General features: G+C 41.0%; 1 protein-coding gene across 1 annotated transcript in view; it reads left to right on the top strand.

The window, feature by feature from the left end:
- The first annotated feature begins 14223 nt into the window (after window positions 1-14223).
- The window catches only part of LOC148505730 (somatostatin-2-like), a 98349-nt gene continuing 91999 nt past the window's right edge, over window positions 14224-20573 (top strand). The window contains exon 1 of the mRNA XM_088447800.1: window positions 14224-14349. Coding sequence (XP_088303926.1) covers window positions 14245-14349 — 105 coding nt within the window. The 5' untranslated portion in view covers window positions 14224-14244. The remainder of the gene's footprint in view (window positions 14350-20573) is intronic.

Below are 20573 nucleotides of genomic sequence, written 5' to 3'. Positions count from 1 at the left end.
CTATCTCTTATTTATCTATCTATCTCATATCTATCTATCTCATATCTATCTCTTATTTATCTATCTATCTCATATCTATTTATCTCATATCTATCTCTTATTTATCTATCTATCTCATATCTATCTATCTCATATCTATCTCTTATTTATCTATCTATCTCATATCTATTTATCTCATATCTATCTATCTCATATCTATCTATCTATCTATCTATCTATCTATCTATCTATCTATCTCATATCTATCTCATATCTATTTATCTCATATCTATCTCATATCTATCTATCTATCTATCTCATATCTATCTATCTCATATCTATTTATCTCATATCTATCTATCTCGTATCTATCGCTCTATTGCATATCTATCTATCTCATCTATATTTCTTTCTATATCATATCTCTCTCATATCTATCTCTCTCATATCTATCTATCTGTCTATCTATCTCGTATCTATTGCTTATCTATCTAGCTAATATCTATCTATCATATATCTATTTATCTCATATCTTTCTATCCATATCATAGATATGAGATAGATAGATATGCGATAGATAGATATGAGAGATAGATAGATACTGTAGATAGAAGGATATGAGAGATAGATAGATATGAGATAGATAGATAGATAGATAGATACTGTAGATAGAAGGATATGTGAGAGATAGATATGAGATAGATAGATATGAGAGATAGATACTGTAGATAGAAGGATATGAGAGAGATAGATATGAGAGATAGATAGATAGATACTGTAGATAGAAGGATATGAGAGATAGATAGATATGAGAGATAGATAGATAGATACTGTAGATAGAAGGATATGAGAGAGATAGATATGAGATAGATATTAGAAATAGATACTGTAGATAGAAGGATATGAGAGAGATAGATATGAGAGATAGATAGATAGATACTGTAGATAGAAGGATATGAGAGAGATAGATATGAGATAGATATTAGAAATAGATACTGTAGATAGAAGGATATGAGAGAGATAGATATGAGAGATAGATAGATAGATACTGTAGATAGAAGGATATGAGAGAGATAGATATGAGATAGATATTAGAAATAGATACTGTAGATAGAAGGATATGAGAGAGATAGATATGAGAGATAGATAGATAGATACTGTAGATAGAAGGATATGAGAGAGATAGATATGAGATAGATATTAGAAATAGATACTGTAGATAGAAGGATATGAGAGAGATAGATATGAGAGATAGATAGATAGATACTGTAGATAGAAGGATATGAGAGATAGATAGATATGAGAGATAGATAGATATGAGATACATATGAGAGATAGATACTGTAGATAGAAGGATATGAGAGAGATAGATATGAGATAGATAGATATGAGAGATAGATAGATTTGAGATAGATACGAGATAGATAGATATGAGATAGATAGATATGAGAGATAGATAGATATGAGAGATAGATAGATATGAGATACATATGAGAGATAGATACTGTAGATAGAAGGATATGAGAGAGATAGATATGAGATAGATAGATATGAGAGATAGATACTGTAGATAGAAGGATATGAGATAGATAGATATGAGAGATAGATACTGTAGATAGAAGGATATGAGAGATAAATAGATATGAGATAGATAGATACTGTAGATAGAAGGATATGACAGAGATAGATATGAGAGAGATAGATATGAGAGATAGATACTGTAGATAGAAGGATATGAGAGAGATAGATATGAGATAGATAGATAGATATGAGATAGATAGATAGATACTGTAGATAGATAGATATGAGAGATAAATAGATATGAGATACATATGAGAGATAGATACTGTAGATAGAAGGATATGAGAGATAGATAGATATGAGAGATAGATACTGTAGATAGAAGGATATGAGAGAGATAGATATGAGAGATAGATAGATAGATAGATACTGTAGATAGAAGGATATGAGAGATAGATAGATATGAGATAGATAGATATGAGAGATAGATAGATATGAGATAGATAGATATGAGAGATAGATAGATATGAGAGATAGATAGATATGAGATACATATGAGAGAGATAGATATGAGAGATAGATACTGTAGATAGATAGATATGAGAGAGAGAGATATGAGATAGATAGATAGATATGAGATAGATAGATAGATACTGTAGATAGAAGGATATGAGAGATAAATAGATATGAGATAGATAGATATGAGAGATAGATACTGTAGATAGAAGGATATGAGAGAGAGAGATATGAGAGAGATAGATATGAGAGATAGATACTGTAGATAGAAGGATATGAGAGAGATAGATATGAGATAGATAGATAGATATGAGATAGATAGATAGATACTGTAGATAGATAGATATGAGAGATAAATAGATATGAGATACATATGAGAGAGATAGATATGAGAGATAGATACTGTAGATAGATAGATATGAGAGAGAGAGATATGAGATAGATAGATAGATATGAGATAGATAGATACTGTAGATAGAAGGATATGAGAGATAAATAGATATGAGATAGATAGATATGAGAGATAGATACTGTAGATAGAAGGATATGAGATAGATAGATATGAGAGATAGATACTGTAGATAGAAGGATATGAGATAGATAGATAGATAGATACTGTAGATAGAAGGATATGAGAGAGATAGATATGAGAGATAGATAGATATGAGAGATAGGTAGATATGAGAGAGATAGATATGAGAGATAGATAGATAGATATGAGAGATAGATAGATATGAGAGAGATAGATATGAGAGATAGATAGATATGAGAGATAGATACTGTAGATAGAAGGATATGAGATAGATATGAGAGATAGATACTGTAGATAGAAGGATATGAGATAGATAGATATGAGAGATAGATGGGGCCTTAATCAGAGGGCAGACATATTGAAAACACTGGTTACCACTGGGGGATGCAGATCGGAATTGCAAGGTGTGCGGCTACTATAGTGCCTGAGCTGCCTCTGGCCGCTGCTCCCCCTTCACCCAGTCACATACACAAGGTTGGCCGGTCCAGTCAGGGCCATCGAGGGGGGTCGAAGTACCAGCGATGTTGATCAGGTGCCAACCCGCCAGCTGATTACAACTGGCGCACTAGGTGACAGACATGGAAAGACAGCACCACCGGACGTGAGGCATTTAGAGTTTGCGGACCAGCAGCCAAATAGTAGTGGTGGCTCCTGATTGGCTGCTGGTCCGTGAGCTCTGATTGGCTTGCGATCACAGATTCAAATTGCAGTGGCACTGTCTGTCCATGTCTGCTGCTGTGCCAGCTGTAATTAGCTGGCGGCCAGGCCCCAAATCCACACCTGCTGGCTGCTGATGGAACACAGGGGGAGACGAGAGGCTGCTGGATTTAAAATTAACTTGCATGAGTTATCAAGTTTGCTCAGACTGAGGTTAAAAGGATACTTTTGTAGCTGTCTCATAGGTTTTTGGCAGACTGACAATTTCCACTGGAGCCAGCCCTGGAACCTGTATAATTTAAGAGTGTCCCAATGTTTAGGGATTGTGTGAAGGGGTATGTGGCCCTGATGAAGTTTAAACTTCAAACCTGGGCAAAAACCTAATTCTGGTCAAACTACACTACCATACCAAATTTGTGGCCATGCATAAAGGACAAGAAGATGGACAGACATGCCTTCTCACTTAGATATATATATATATATATATATATATATACATATATACACAATCACATATTTCCTGACAACAGTTGGAGTAACTGAAACGTTGAAAAATCAAGCCCCCACAACAGTCTGTTGCTAGGGGGCGTGTGTAGTCACTCAGCTACATTCTAACAGAGACAGCAGCCCCAGCCAGCAATGAAGGATAGCACTGACCCCTGTATATGCATTAGCGCTGTATACCACAACATACAGGCATACAGGCTGGTAGAGTCCAGCAAGCCCCATTTGTATGTTTATGCATAATATGATGTCACTTCCAGGTACCTGTTGGGGGAGTGTCTCCTAACAGATTGCCTATGGTGTAAAAGGAGTTCACGAGCACTGTGGTGGCTCTCTTGGTGATGCTCCTGTCTCGATGAAGGTCATGTGCTGTGACCAAAATGCCAACTGAATGAGTATGTATTAATTCTCTGTGAATAAACTATCTTTCTACAAAGTGCTCTCTATTTTTCTATCTATTTGGATTATATATATATATATATATATATATATATATATATATATATATATATACACACACACTTAAATACATACATACAGTGTGTGTGTGTATATATATATATATATATATATATATATATATATTCCATAGGCAAAAATTCTTACGGTTTCACATGTCCCATTCTAAGACTTGATCTGAAATTTCACAAAACCTTCTGAATTTGTGCCACTCAAACTAAAAAAAGCAATGAAATTACGATCATTAAGGCTGCCGCCTTCCTTGCGCAATACAGATATGGTATGCCATCACACCCTGTGGTTAACTGCAGATTCAGAACTCTCACAGAGTGAGATTGCTGTCACTCACAAAATGGTGGAGCTGCTAATTCACAGAATTGTGTGCTCATTGGAATACACACATTCAGTCTATGCAACTGCTTCCAGATGTTTCTGTCCACTTCTCCATGTAGAATCCATGACAGGAGCTTAAAAAAAGAGTCTATACTCACCTAGATCCTGGTTCTCCGTAGCATCCAGGGTCTTGTTAAAACAATAAAACGACTTACCAGGATGGACATGTGTAAGTATATGCTGACACATATACTTACACGTCACGAAATGACAGATGACCGAAGTCAGCTGCAATTTCTCACGAGCCGTGAGCCAATCAGCGGCCGCTTTACATGTAGCAGCCGCTCATTGGCTGGGACCCACGTGGAACCAGCCAATGAGCGTCCGCTACATGTAAAGTGGCCTTTGATTGGCTCGCGGCCCGTGAGAACTTCGGTCATCTGTCATTTCGCGACGTGTAAGTATATGTAACAGTATATACTTACACATGTCCGCCCTGGTTCGGGTAAGTCGTTTTATTGACGTCACCGACAAAACTTTTTCACCGAAAACGGCTTATCCCGGCTAATTGAATATGCCCCTATGTGTAATTTATATTGAAAACTTAGAGATTCCTAGGCTAGCCCTGAAATACAGCCGAGGTGGAGGCACTGCAATAATAGTAGGAGGTACAACACCTAATAGGAGTTTAAGGGTGGGAAAAAGAGATGTGAGTTAGTAACCTAGTGTCCCTTTAGAGGGTAAAGGGGGTTACATATGTATATACATACATACATATACATACATATTTAAAAAAACAAATGGGCGGCGGCACTCTGCAAAAAAAGACGCATGCTGCGCTTAGAAGTTACCAAGGTTTCACTGCTAGGGGCATTTTCGTCAGGGAGGTCTCAGTATGTGATCTGCGTAGCAGAAACTGATAGGACAAGATGTTACTAGGCAACCACATAAATAGTATAAACAAACACAAAGCAAAAACGAGCTATTTTTTCTTTTCGTTTATGCTATTTACGTAATTGCCTAGTAAAATCTTGTCCTATCAGTTTCCATGATGTCGCGCTGCTGATGACGTCATCACACATTTGCCGTGACTGCGCCGGCGGCCCGCCACCACGGATGGACAGTCTAGGAGGAGATTCTATAAGGGTAATGTGTTTTTGCTTTGTATCTTGCACCCTGACAAATATGCCTCCAGCATAACTTCAAACCGCAGTATGTGTCTTTTATTGCACTGAGGGCTGCTGCCCATTTGGTTTTTTGTATGTCTGCTATATGGTTGTGGCAGACCAGGAGGGCACCTGCAGTATATGGTATACATCCATGTTTGATGAGTGCTGCCTGCTGCTGTATTTTGTTTTATATAAATTATATATAGGCAACCACATAAATAGCATAAACGAAAACAAAAAATAGCTCTTTCTTGCTTTATATATACCATAGATGTAAGGCGGCACTCATGGTATTTCTCAGAAAAGAAGAGTCAACAACGATTTAGTGTGTAGAGTCCAACGTTTCAGTCCTCCCGGACAACACATACCTTTATAGAACACACTACATACACATACATCACATACCTTTATAGAACACACTACATACACATACAACACATACCTTTATAGAACACACTACATACACATACAACACATACCTTTATAGAACACACTACATACACATACAACACATACCTTTATAGAACACACTACATACACATACAACACATACCTTTATAGAACACACTACATACACATACATCACATACCTTTATAGAGCACACTACATACACATACAACACATACCTTTATAGAGCACACTACATACACATACATCACATACCTTTATAGAGCACACTACATACACATACATCACATACCTTTATAGAACACACTACATACACATACATCACATACCTTTATAGAGCACACTACATACACATACAACACATACCTTTATAGAGCACACTACATACACATACATCACATACCTTTATAGAGCACACTACATACACATACATCACATACCTTTATAGAACACACTACATACACATACAACACATACCTTTATAGAGCACACTACATACACATACATCACATACCTTTATAGAGCACACTACATACACATACATCACATACCTTTATAGAACACACTACATACACATACATCACATACCTTTATAGAACACACTACATACACATACATCACATACCTTTATAGAGCACACTACATACACATACATCACATACCTTTATAGAACACACTATCTCCCCGGTGACGCCACCCTCCTCGTGCACCCACGGCATTCCCGTCAACGTTATCACTGCGATGTATGAAGCCTTGGAGAGAGAGACAGAGCGGAGAAGTTCGGCGTCTAACTCGTTATCTAGCACAGTATTAGACAGTATTAGACAGTGATTGGCTGTTTAGGTCACAACTATACCACTAACTTGATACATTTCCACTTTAGTCTTTTGGTAAACTTACCCTGCAGCATATCTCATAATAGTTCCATCTTCACATTTGGCCCCTGGTTTTAAAGGGGCAATATTATTCAGTGCAAAACATAGCCCCTTTAAATTGTGCGGCTGTGGAGGCTTTAAAAGGCGCTTTGTAGCAAATTCACCCTCTTGTCTTGGGACCATGCTATAATTGCATCTTTATTGTGACCCATTGTTTAGTTTTTCATTAGCAACATACTTTCTAATTAATGTACTGTTGTATGCAGATTAAGTTTATGATTGGTAATAAATACTGAATAGGAACCAGGGAATGTATTAAATTAAAGCATGACTGGTAATGAAATATTATAATTTGCAGCACACTATGTTTGCAAAGCGGGTGTCATGTCTTATACATTGGTGGTGGGTGTTGTCATAGTTTTCTTTTATGGGTAATATTTATATTATTAGGGTGCCAATATTCTAAGAACCAAAAAGGTGCCCATTGTAAAGAATTGCAGATCTCAGAGTTTGTGGATAGCAAAAACATATTCTTCAACAGCATTTGGCTTCCAAACACACAGATTACCCTCCGCTGGGTTCATTTGTTTTAGATGAAGGTTATCTGAACTCCAATATATCTTTACAACATTCCCACCTGTGTGTAACAGAGGAGAGAGATTTCATATGGTGCAGGAATTTCTAGTTCTAGGAGAACGTCTCTTGCGTCAGTGATGACGCAGACAGATTACATCCCGTGGGAAGGCAGGAGTAATTCCTCCCTGCAACCAGCCATCCTTATCCTCTTCCCAGGTTTTCTTCTTTTTGGTCACTATCCCCCAAGTGCTCTGCATAGGAGGTTGGCATAAGGTCATAATTTCACTTTTTATTTAAGTTCTTCCTATCTGTAGAGTGCAGCAGAGTAGTGCTGACTCTCCTGGCCATTCTGCTGTCCTACCATACTGGCAAAGCATGCTGGGGCCAGCCTGAATGCACAGACTCTTCTTTCTTTCATCCCAGAACTTCTTTGGGCCAAGTTACTTCCACACCACTTGGTCTACTGGAGACTTGTCAATGCGCTTTTCAATGACTATGAGTTTGAATCTATAGTAGTTGACAATGCTGCAGTGTAAGACCATTCAGCCTCCTAATTGGAATTCGGTAAGTCTCATTGGTTAACAGAAGGTGTTTACTGTGTCGAAGCTGGATAATTGGCTGAGATAGGATCGGTTTAAAATGAAATCTGCGCGACGCCATTTTGCGAATGACAATGAGACACCATTTTGCGACTGGCCGCCCAGTGCCATTTTAGTGAATCTCGCCCATTATAAGTACATACGGCGATGCTATTATATAGCGTCGTGCGATTCCCACACAATAAAATGAAGTTAAAAGTCCTCACCACATAAATACAGACAGTCACTAAAACATATCAACTGATTAAACCTGCAAAACATGTACCATGGTGTACGCCATGAAACACATAGTCGCACAGCGCTAACTAGCGTCTTTTCTCAATTCCCCAATACTTACACACTGCACACTTACATAAAAGGTTTCCTAGCATTAAAGTGTAATATTCAAGGTTTATTCAGTGACTATTAATGTTGTGAAATAAAGGTTATTCGATATCTAAGGTTTAGTACATGATAAGCAGACCGTGTTTGGTGTTGTACTGATCCACTGTGTCTCAACAGATTTCCGGTATCATCGCAACATGCGTCTGCAAACTATGGACTATAGAGAGTTAAAACATTAAAATGTACTTTGTAATGTTACCAGCTTAGATTAGCATGCAGCGGGAAAAAGGATACAAAGGGCTGTTGGAGGCTGACTTGTGTCCATTTGAATTGACCTATGAACTATCCTGTAACAGAAGCACCTTTAAGAAGAACCAATGGAATCATGCTAAACTTGTCTATTGTATTGCCTATCCCTGTAAGTGTATATATGTGCGCTCTCTGACCCCAGTCGAGAGTCTTCTTGCTGTGCTGTTGACGGAGGTTTCTATTGCTGATGCCGGTATCTGGGCCCAGAGCACGTGCGTATGTAACAACTGTACTTTGGGTCTGTATGATTTTTTTGCGCTAATTGTCTTTAGATCACAGCATGTAACCATCTGTTTTTATATAGAATAATAACCTTTTGTGCTTTGGAACCACATTCAAAGTCTGAAAGCAGTTATTTACTGTGCGACTTATTACGCTAAATAGCAACAATTTTAGAATATATAGGCAGGATTTTAGAAGGTATAGACAGGATTGCATAGAGGTTTTAAATAGGTATCGATACTTGGGGGCTCGCAGTGTGAAATCACGCTAACGGTCACTAGGTAACACTCGGTAGCGATCTCTCAGCAAAAGGGTGGAGGAGCCATAGCAGGAGAACGCGTTGTGCCTTCAAAATCTGCTACTACTGTGTTGCTGAGAGTCCGCTACCTGTTATTGTGGCTTTAGGAGCGCTGATTGAGAATCCAGGACGAGGGAGGAAAAAGTTTGTTTTCATTCATCGATAGTTTTTTGTGCGTGAAAAAGGGGAAGTCGAATTATTGTGTATGCAACCAGTCGCACTATAGCGTAAAAAGTCATAATACGTGTTGTGTAGTAGTCACATTATTGTGTATGCGACTAGTTGCACAATAGCGTATACGTACTTCCGGTATTGCTGCCACGTGTTTTGAACAAAACCGTTGAGAGCACATTGTTGTAAGCATCTTGATCAGTGTTCCCATAGTCTGGAAAATCGAGTATTTTTCTGCGCAGGAAAAGGGTGTGTATCAGTGAGTATTTGTTGATAGGGACAACAGTTCCCAAGTTAAGGGTATCGGAGGACCCTTAAGGACTAGGCGCAAGGGTCAACCTAGTGGCTCGGTAGTAGATACCGCAGTCTATACACATAAGCAGGTGTAGTTGTCTTTGTTGTAGGTTCGGCTCTCAGTGTGATTGCAGCATTCAGTGATCAGTTAGGGTTATTTGAGCATTGTAATTGAACCGCACAGTTTTGGCTAAATTGTGATTGTGAACTGGGTAGAGGGTGGATGAAATCACTGAAAAGGGTAGGTGTTATTGGAATGCCTACATGCTAGCAGTTGAAAGGTAGTCAAAAAGGGAATAGGTGAGTGGAGGCATCCTGTTAATATCGTCCACAGGTAAGTGAAAGTATCTTGACTGTCTTTCGCCAGTTTAAATCTTTATTGAAAAGCTTAGGGTTCTCCCAGAATGGGGGCCAAGCAAACGGTATAGATGGTAGATGATGTGCTGCTGTTGGAAGCGCCGCTTGGAGCGGCAAGCATATTATGCATACTAGGTACGGTGCTTATGCAACTAGGTACTGTGATGTATGGTTTAAAATGATGATGAGGAGTGTTAGACCTTTTCCCAGAATTGGTAGCTTTTATTAAAAAGGTACTGAACAATGTCCAAGATAGTATCTGTATGGTTCGTTCTCGAATGAAAAAGGTAAAATATAACGAGTGTTTAAAGTTATGGCAGCATGAGTGTGATGCGTGGCTTAAAGGTGTGCACGCGACGCAAATTAGCGTCACGAACACGTTACAGGAGAGCACACCCGCAATGCTAAATTGCGGTGCATGCAAGCCATGAAATAGCACGCACGTGCAGCAAGGTAGCGGTGCAGAAGGTATTGCCAGTGGTTCACGCGCCCCACCTCCGCCCTATGCGGATGGGAGTGCAGGTACAGTTATTGAAAAAACCCATAAAAATGTAACAAGTAACTTGTACCCTCTCAAGTAATCATAAAGAAAATGTTTATGATGCGGATGATGAGCCTATTGTCATGTCTGCCATTTCCCATGCTGTACACATGTTAGATGCTCCACCACGACAAGCACAAGTGGTGGCACCATCTTCATCAGTGATAGTACAGGAAGTGGTAACATCCCCTGCACCCATAGAGGAAGTTGTTAAATATATACATAGCAGTAATAGACTGAATCCCCAACCAGGTAACAAGGTCAAATGTAGCAGTGCGGCCGGTCTGCATCCTACCCGGACAATAACTGTTCCGAATGGGAATGCGGATGCGAATGGTGTAGTGCCCACACGGGAAGTAGCAATGCATTGTCCTTAGACAAGAGCGGAGCTAAACTCCATAAGGAATTAGCCAAATGCCAAACATTTTTAAAGAATTTGGGTAGTGCTCACGAGCCAACCAATAAAGATTGGCGAGTGGTGTTAAGGGCCTGTCTTCCACACAATACCAACGTGAAAAAGTTCATCACGGATTGCGTATTGGATGGAGATGTTCCCTTAACAGACGAAATTAACCAAGGTAACATTTCCCGCATTATAACTCAATTGTGTGTATAATTTCCAGTAGTAGTTAACTGGAGCAAAATTTTTACCATAAAACAAAAGGAGAGTGAATCTGCAGAGGATTATTGTAACCAAGCTCTGCAGGCTATCACCCAGTACACTGGGATAGAGGATATTAAAGATAGCACTCATCACAGGGGAATGATCATCACTGTACTTATGGATGGTCTGAAAGAGAACCTAAAGACCCGAGTTCAGACCTTACTTCCTGGCTGGAGAGGAGTCACTGTAGACACCCTCATAGAATCCGCTATTGAACATAAGAACATTCTTAAAAAGAGAGAGACCCAGAGCGAGAAGCTAATAGCTGTCAGTATCCAAGCTCTAGAAGGAATGACTGTAACATCACAGCCAGCAGACACACATACACCTCCACAGCTACACGTCCTCACCAATCCTTCACCACCTCAAACACAGCCCTACCCCGCTTATCACACACAGCCACAAAACCCATACTATCCACAACCACCATATTTCCCTCAATAGCCTTATCCACACCCACCATCTTTCCCTTCCGCTCAACCCACACAGCAATCCTTTCACCAACCCCACTCACGAAGGTGCTTTAACTGCAACCAAGTGGGACATGTAAGTAGAAACTGTAAGGTGAAGAGAGCGGGACCCCCTAACCAGGGAGTACCTGGATATTCCCATAAGGGATATACACAGAGTACAGGAAACCCACAACAGTCACCAGCTCCAATAGTGGCCGTAAATGCTGTATTAGAGAGTGAGAGTCAACGCTAGGGGTCAGGTCATACCTGTAGTCTACAGATAGTCAGGTTAACGGGAAGTACTAGGGAAGAACCGGTAATGATGGTTGATGTAGCTGGTACTAAATATCCTTTTCTTGTAGACACAGGGGCGAACAGATCAGTGATAACATTTTCTGCTAACTTACAGGTAACCAGCGAAACGGTACCAGCAATGGGTGTAACAGGTCAAGTGCAACATTATCCTTTAACAAAATCCACAGAGGTCACTACTGGGCCATTGCATACCAGGCATTCTTTCCTCCTGGCAGCAGCGGCTCCTACTAACCGACTGGGAAGGGATTTGTTATGTAAAATGGGATGTCATATTTTGTACCCCTGATTGTATATTTCTAGATATCCCAGAGAGAGTTGCATATGAGGTGAGGGACATGTTGGACACTCCCCAAAGTATAATATACAGTATCACTCTACTGGTTTAAGTAAAAATCCATCTCAGGTAGATCAAATGTTATCCCAAATTCCAGATTCACTTTGGACCAAGGATGGACAGGACACTGGATTAATGGCAAACGTAAGTCCCGTAATGGTAAATCTAAAAAGTGGTAGGCAAGCTCCAAAAATTCACCAGTACCCATTAAAACAGGAGGTAGAATTAGGGGTTTATCTCATAATTGAGCGATTATTACAACAGGGAATTTTAGTTCACACAGCAAGTGTAGCCAACAGTCCCATCTTTCCTGTAAAGAAGAGTGGTGGGAGGGGTTATAGGCTGGTACAAGACCTTAGAGGGGCTAATAAGGTGGTAGAGAGCCAATTTCCCATAGTGCCAAATCCAGCTGTCATTCTTATTCAGATCCCACCAAATGCAACCCATTTCACTGTCATTGACCTCTGTTCTGCTTTCTTCTCTGTGCCTCTTCATCCTGACTATCAGTACCTGTTCGCTTTCAAATACAGCGGTGTACAATCCACATGGACACAATTACCCCAGGGTTTCATAGACAGCCCCAGTATCTTCTCCCAGGCCTTTACACGACTGTTTACAATCTTTTAAACCTGCCAATGGATCTGTTCTAATACAATATGTGGACGATAAATTGTTATGTTCTGATTAGTTTATGTCATGTTTCAATGATACTAAACTGTTATTACTTCATCTCTCACAAACAGGACACAAGGTTGCTAAGGACAAACTACAGCCATGCCAGTCCAGGGCTAAATACTTGGGACACTGCCTAACCCAGGGGTTACGACATCTGTGAACAATATGTCGCTCAGTGCAGGTACCCTCCCTCATCCCCGAACATGCAAAATTTGTCATTATCGGCATGTTCAGGTGATGGTTGATGTTGGAAATGACCAGTTGGAGTGCGCATCACTGGTCGTTTCCAACATTATACTTGCTGATTTATGCACGAATAATGAGCGATTGAACGATAACAATGTCGTTTTGTTCAATCGCTCATTTATATCAGCAAGTGGATACGTGGCTTAAGTCAGTCTGCTCCTGATATACTCCATTCCAACGGGAATGCAGTTGATATGTCGGCGGACAGGGTGCCGGCAGTCGAAATACCAAAGCCAGAATCCTGCCTCCCGGCATAATGTTGATGCCGATAGCTTGATGGATATTAGGATACTGGTGTCCGCATCCTGACCGCCGGAAGCCCGAACGTCGGGACGGCGGTAAGTATGCAAGCTTAGCTGGGGATGGGGGGAGGAGTTAGGATCAGGCACCCCCAGGGGATCTTAGGGTTAAGCGCCCCCCAGGGATTGTTACGGTTAGGCTAAAGGGAGGGAGGGTTAGAGTTCAGCAGCCCCGGGGGGAGGTGAGAGTTTGGGCTTTCACTGTCGGTATATGAACCGCATCTCATATCGATTCCAACAGTATGAGAATACACTGCCTGCACTGTCATTTACTGCTAATGTACATAGTTATCGGGGTTATGTGAGGACAATGTTACAAAATGAAGGCTGCAGGTGTACTCCAGGGTCCAGTCTTCAACTCTGGGTGTCTCAGCTACAGTAGTATTTATATAGTATGCATAGGAAGTGAGACATTAAGGTGGACTGCTGGAGTGTTCTTACTCTATACTTGTAGCACCTGCCCCTGTCTCTGGCTGGGAGAGTGTAATCACCTTCCTTCTACATTCCTTACGTCATATTTGGGTTTGAGGAACAATATAAAAGGAGTCAGCTCCTCAGACACTGCTCATTCTGCATTCTCCTCGCTCCCCTCTGCACTGTGACAAGTCCTCACCATGCTGCTCCTGGGATCTGCAGGGACCGTCTTGCTGCTGCTGGTTTGGGGCACCAGAGGTTTTTCTCAGCCAGATGAAAATGGAATCAGACTCGCTCACAACCAGGTGAGTGAAAGCTGCCACTAAATAAAGGCATCATTAGCTCAGATTATCTATGTATTCTTATTATAGATATTACTTGGCACAATCCAAATGTGCTCAGATGAAATTGTCTGAAACCAAATTCTGATTGTGAAATATTTTTATTTTCCCCCAATAAAGCGTATTTAGGGTTACAAGACCCACTGCCCTGCGGTGCTGAATTTTACTCCTTTCTGACTTCTATTTTTTTGGAATAGAGTTATTTTTCCTTTTAGGTTATTATTACAGATATGCACATTATGGAAGATGAGAGTGGCTGGTGACATAAAGAGATAGCTGTGACCGGACAGTGATTGATGAGCTAGTTATGGGATTAGCAGTGGCATGGGTGTATGGGTGTATGGATGCATGGCTGTATGGGTGTATGGCTGTATGGGTGCATGGGTGTATGGGTGCATGGCTGTATGGGTGCATTGGGTGCATGGCTTTATGGGTGCATGGCTGTATGGGTGCATCGGTGCACGGGTATATGGGAGCATGGCTGTATGGCTGTATGGCTGTATGGGTGCATGGCTGTATGGCTGTATGGGTGCATGGGTGTATGGGTGCATGGGTGCATGGCTGTATGGGTGTATGGGAGCATGGGTGTATGGATGTATGGGTGTATGGGTGTATGGCTGCATGGCTGTATGGGTGCATGGGTGTATGGGTGCATGGCTGTATGGGTGCATGGGGTGCATGGCTTTATGGGTGCATGGCTGTATGGGTGCATCGGTGCACGGGTATATGGGAGCATGGCTGTATGGCTGTATGGCTGTATGGGTGCATGGCTGAATGGGTGTATGGGTGCATGGCTGTATGGGTGTATGGCTGTATGGGTGCATGGTTGTATGGGTGTATGGGTGCATGGCTGTATGGGTGTATGGGTGCATCGGAGCATTCGTGTATGGGTGCATGGGTGTATGGGTGCATGGCTGTATGGGTGTTTGGGTGTATGGCTGTATGGGTGCATGGCTGTATGGGTGTATGGATGCATGGGAGCATGGCTGTATGGGTGCATCGGTGCATGGCTGTATGGGTGTATGGCTGTATGGGTGCATGGCTGTATGCTGTATGGGTGTATGGATGCATGGGAGCATGGGTGTATGGGTGCATGGCTGTATGGGTGCATGGGTGCATGGCTGTATGGGTGCATGGCTGTATGGGTGTATGGGTGCATGAGTGCAAGTGGTCTTCTATATGGAACAAAAAAGAGATCTATGTCATCCTAAATGTCATATTTGGTTAGTTTACCCTCCCCCTATTACAGGAAGATAACTATACACAGTACTTATTTGGGACTGAAGGCAAATTAAACAAATGTAATTATTTGAAATGTATTGTTGTGTTTCATTCATACTTTATTTTCCAATGCATCTTGTACTGAATAGTTTTGAGACCAGTCTAAGGGGTAAATTTAGTAAGATGGGAGTTCAGTGATGTTGCCCATAGCGACCAATCAGATTCTACTTCTCATTTATATAGCACCTTCTAGAAGATAATACCTGGAATCTGATTGGTTACTATGGGCAACATCACTTCTTAATAGAACTCCCATCTTAGTAAATTTACCTCTAAATCTTTTGTATGTCAATAGAAACTTCCTAACGTAATCAATATTAGGGTAATGCTGCTTGTGCTGCTCTCACACAACGATGTTGGTGACATTTGGGTGCAAATTTGTGCATGTGCAGAATTTTCAGCTACTGTAAGTAAAGCACATTGCACTGCAAAGGTAATTCTACACAGACCCTATGGAAAGAACCTTTATACATTGGGTTCTAGTAAGCATTTACACTTTAGAAGTACTTCCCCAACATTATTACACTAGGAACCCACTAGGTTTTTTTTTCCTGTGAACCCCCAGCACCCACTGTGACAGTACATACATCACATCAACGGTATTAACAAGACAGTACATACATCACCTCAAGGGTATTAACAAGACATTACATACATCACCTCAAGGGTAATAACAAGACAGTACATACATCACCTCAAGGGTAATAACAAGACAGTACATACATCACCTCAACGGTATTAACAAGACAGTACATACATCACCTCAACGGTATTAACAAGACAGTACATACATCACCTCAAGTGTATTAACAAGACATTACATACATCACCTCAAGGGTAATAACAAGACAGTACATCATCACCTCAAGGGTAATAACAAGACAGTACATACATCACCTCAACGGTATTAACAAGACAGTACATACATCACCTCAACGGTATTAACAAGACAGTACATACAGCACCTCAAGGGTAATAACAAGACAGTACATACATCACCTCAACGGTATTAACAAGACAGTACATACAGCACCTCAAGGGTAATAACAAGACAGTACATACATCACCTCAAGGGTATTAACAAGACAGTACATATGTCACATCAAGGGTATTAACAAGACAGTACATACATCACCTCAACGGTATTAACAAGACAGTACATACAGCACCTCAAGGGTAATAACAAGACAGTACATACAGCACCTCAAGGGTAATAACAAGACAGTACATACAGCACCTCAAGGGTATTAACAAGACAGCACATACATCACCTCAACGGTATTAACAAGACAGTACATACATCACCTCAAGTGTATTAACAAGACAGCACATACATCACCTCAAGGGTAATAACAAGACAGTACATACATCACCTCAACGGTATTAACAAGACAGTATATACATCACCTCAATGGTATTGACAAGAGAGCGCATACATCACCTCAACGGTATTAACAAGACAGTATATACACCACCTCAAGGGTAATAACAAGACAGTACATATATCACATCAAGGGTATTAACAAGACAGCACATACATCACCTCAAGGGTAATAACAAGACAGTACATACATCACCTCAACGGTAATAACAAGACAGTACATACATCACCTCAAGAGTAATAACATGACAGTACATACATCACCTCAAGGGTATTAACAAGACATTACATACATCACCTCAAGGGTAATAACAAGACAGTACATACATCACCTCAAGAGTAATAACATGACAGTACATACATCACCTCAAGGGTATTAACAAGACATTACATACATCACCTCAAGGGTAATAACATGACAGTACATACATCACCTCAAGGGTATTAACAAGACATTACATACATCACCTCAAGGGTAATAACAAGACAGTACATACATCACCTCAAGGGTAATAACAAGACAGTACATACATCACCTCAACGGTATTAACAAGACAGTACATACAGCACCTCAAGGGTAATAACAAGACAGTACATACATCACCTCAAGGGTATTAACAAGACAGTACATATGTCACATCAAGGGTATTAACAAGACAGTACATACATCACCTCAACGGTATTAACAAGACAGTACATACAGCACCTCAAGGGTAATAACAAGACAGTACATACAGCACCTCAAGGGTAATAACAAGACAGTACATACAGCACCTCAAGGGTAATAACAAGACAGTACATATATCACATCAAGGGTAATAACAAGACAGTACATACATCACCTCAAGGGTAATAACAAGACAGTACATACATCACATCAAGGGTAATAACAAGACAGTACATATGTCACCTCAAGGGTAATAACAAGACAGCACATACAGCACCTCAAGGGTAATAACAAGACAGTACATATATCACATCAAGGGTATTAACAAGACAGCACATATATCACATCAAGGGTAATAACAAGACAGTACATACATCACCTCAAGATTAATAACAAGACAGTACATACATCACCTCAAGGGTAATAACAAGACAGTACATACAGCACCTCAAGGGTAATAACAAGACAGTACATACATCGCCTCAAGAGTAATAACAAGACAGTACATACATCACCTCAACGGTAATAACAAGACAGTACATACAGCACCTCAAGGGTAATAACAAGACAGTACATACATCGCCTCAAGGGTAATAACAAGACAGTACATACATCGCCTCAAGGGTAATAACAAGACAGTACATACATCGCCTCAAGAGTAATAACAAGACAGTACATACATCACCTCAAGAGTAATAACAAGACAGTACATACAGCACCTCAAGGGTAATAACAAGACAGTACATACATCGCCTCAAGGGTAATAACAAGACAGTACATACATCGCCTCAAGAGTAATAACAAGACAGTACATACATCACCTCAACGGTAATAACAAGACAGTACATACATCGCCTCAAGAGTAATAACAAGACAGTACATACATCACCTCAACGGTAATAACATGACAGTACATACATCACCTCAACGGTAATAACAAGACAGTACATACATCACCTCAACGGTAATAACAAGACAGTACATACAGCACCTCAAGGGTAATAACAAGACAGTACATACAGCACCTCAAGGGTAATAACAAGACAGTACATACATCACCTCAACGGTAATAACAAGACAGTACATACAGCACCTCAAGGGTAATAACAAGACAGTACATACATCACCTCAGGAGTAATAACAAGACAGTACATACAGCACCTCAAGGGTAATAACAAGACAGTACATACAGCACCTCAAGAGTAATAACAAGACAGTACATACATCACCTCAGGAGTAATAACAAGACAGTATATACATCACCTCAGGAGTAATAACAAGACAGTATATACATCACATCAACGGTATTAACAGAACAGTTTACCGTGGAAATAATATATCCTTTGACTTTTAGAGATAACCTTTCTAAAAGCTAATGTTAACTTTATATTTTTAACTGCAAGACCACAAACAGAGGAGCGCACATACAGATGTGTCCCCTTACCACCAAATCAACACCAATTAGCCCTGTATAGTGCTCCATGCACTTTGCTGTGCGAGAACACTAATCTTTACTACCTAGTACACTATGGGGCATATTCAATAGGCTGCGAGAATAGCAATAATCCCGCACCTGCGAGGTTTTTACTGTAGGTTCAGGTTTTTTCTATTCTATTAGGTACGTGTTTTTTTTCACGCTCCTCCTGAGCAAGTGTGATTTTTCCTAAAATCGATGATTTTAGATAAAATCACCAGGACTTGCTCTGACACCCCCACGGCACCCCCCCTGAGGACTAATTAAGCAATTGGAAGTATCCAATTAGCTTAATTAATTAGTCCTTAATTGCTTACCTCCTGCTTACCTCCGGGAGCCTGTTCTACATCTCCCAGCAGCCCCAGGGACTCCCAGCAGCCCCCTCTCTAGTAAGAAGAGGGGAAGCCACCGTGAGCCGCGGAGACCACTGGAGACCCCAGGCAAGGTAAGTTTTTTTTTTTTTAATTAAATATGCGGAGTGGGGTTTTCAGAACTGAAAACCCCGCAACCAGTATTTTTGGAATTGAATGCCGCAGGTATCGGGGGCACGCATACCCACAATATTTCTAAATTGGGCACGAGGGGCGCAAGGTTTTTACTTCACAACCTCACGCCCAATTGTATATGCCCCTATAAGCGACATATTTACTAGTTATCACGTTTTTAGAGCTGATAATTACAATTTGTTATCACAGATATTTGCAGCAATAAGAAATTTACATTCGCCCAACTGTAGTAAAAATCTCATACAGGGAGAGGGGGCAGAAAGGACGACCGTCCCTGCCATGGGCAAAGAACTAAAATCATTTCACTTCTATGTTGTGAACCATGGACTTTTTGTGCATGTATGGTCTGCTGACCGTGCATGTGCTGCTGACCACGCATGTGCTGCTGACCGTGCATGTGCTGCTGACCACGCATGTGCTGCTGACCACACATGTGCTGCTGATCACGCATGTGCTGCTGACCACACATGTGCTGCTGACCACGTATGTGCTGCTGACCGTGCATGTGATGCTGACTGTGCATGTGCTGCTGACCACGCATGTGCTGCTGACCACACATGTGCTGCTGATCACGCATGTGCTGCTGACTGTGCATGTGATGCTGACCACGCATGTGCTGCTGACCACGCATGTGCTGCTGACCGTGCATGTGATGCTGACTGTGCATGTGCTGCTGACCACGCATGTCCCCACTCCCAAGCCCCCACCTTCTAACCTGTCAGCAATAGCAGCCTCTCCCCAGCCCAGCACATGCTGCTGTGAGCTGGGCTACTGTGGGTCCAGGGAGGCTGCTGCCACTGAGCAGTCTACTCTGCCTACCTGTCTGCCTGTCTACTCTGCCTGCCTGTCTCCTCTGCCTGTCTCCTCTGCCTGTCTGTC

Source organism: Taudactylus pleione, unplaced genomic scaffold, assembly GCF_031769625.1.
Source record: "Taudactylus pleione unplaced genomic scaffold, aTauple2 ptg000441l, whole genome shotgun sequence".
NCBI classification, from domain to species: Eukaryota; Metazoa; Chordata; class Amphibia; order Anura; family Myobatrachidae; genus Taudactylus; species Taudactylus pleione.
This window is presented reverse-complemented; position numbering and strand designations above follow the sequence as displayed.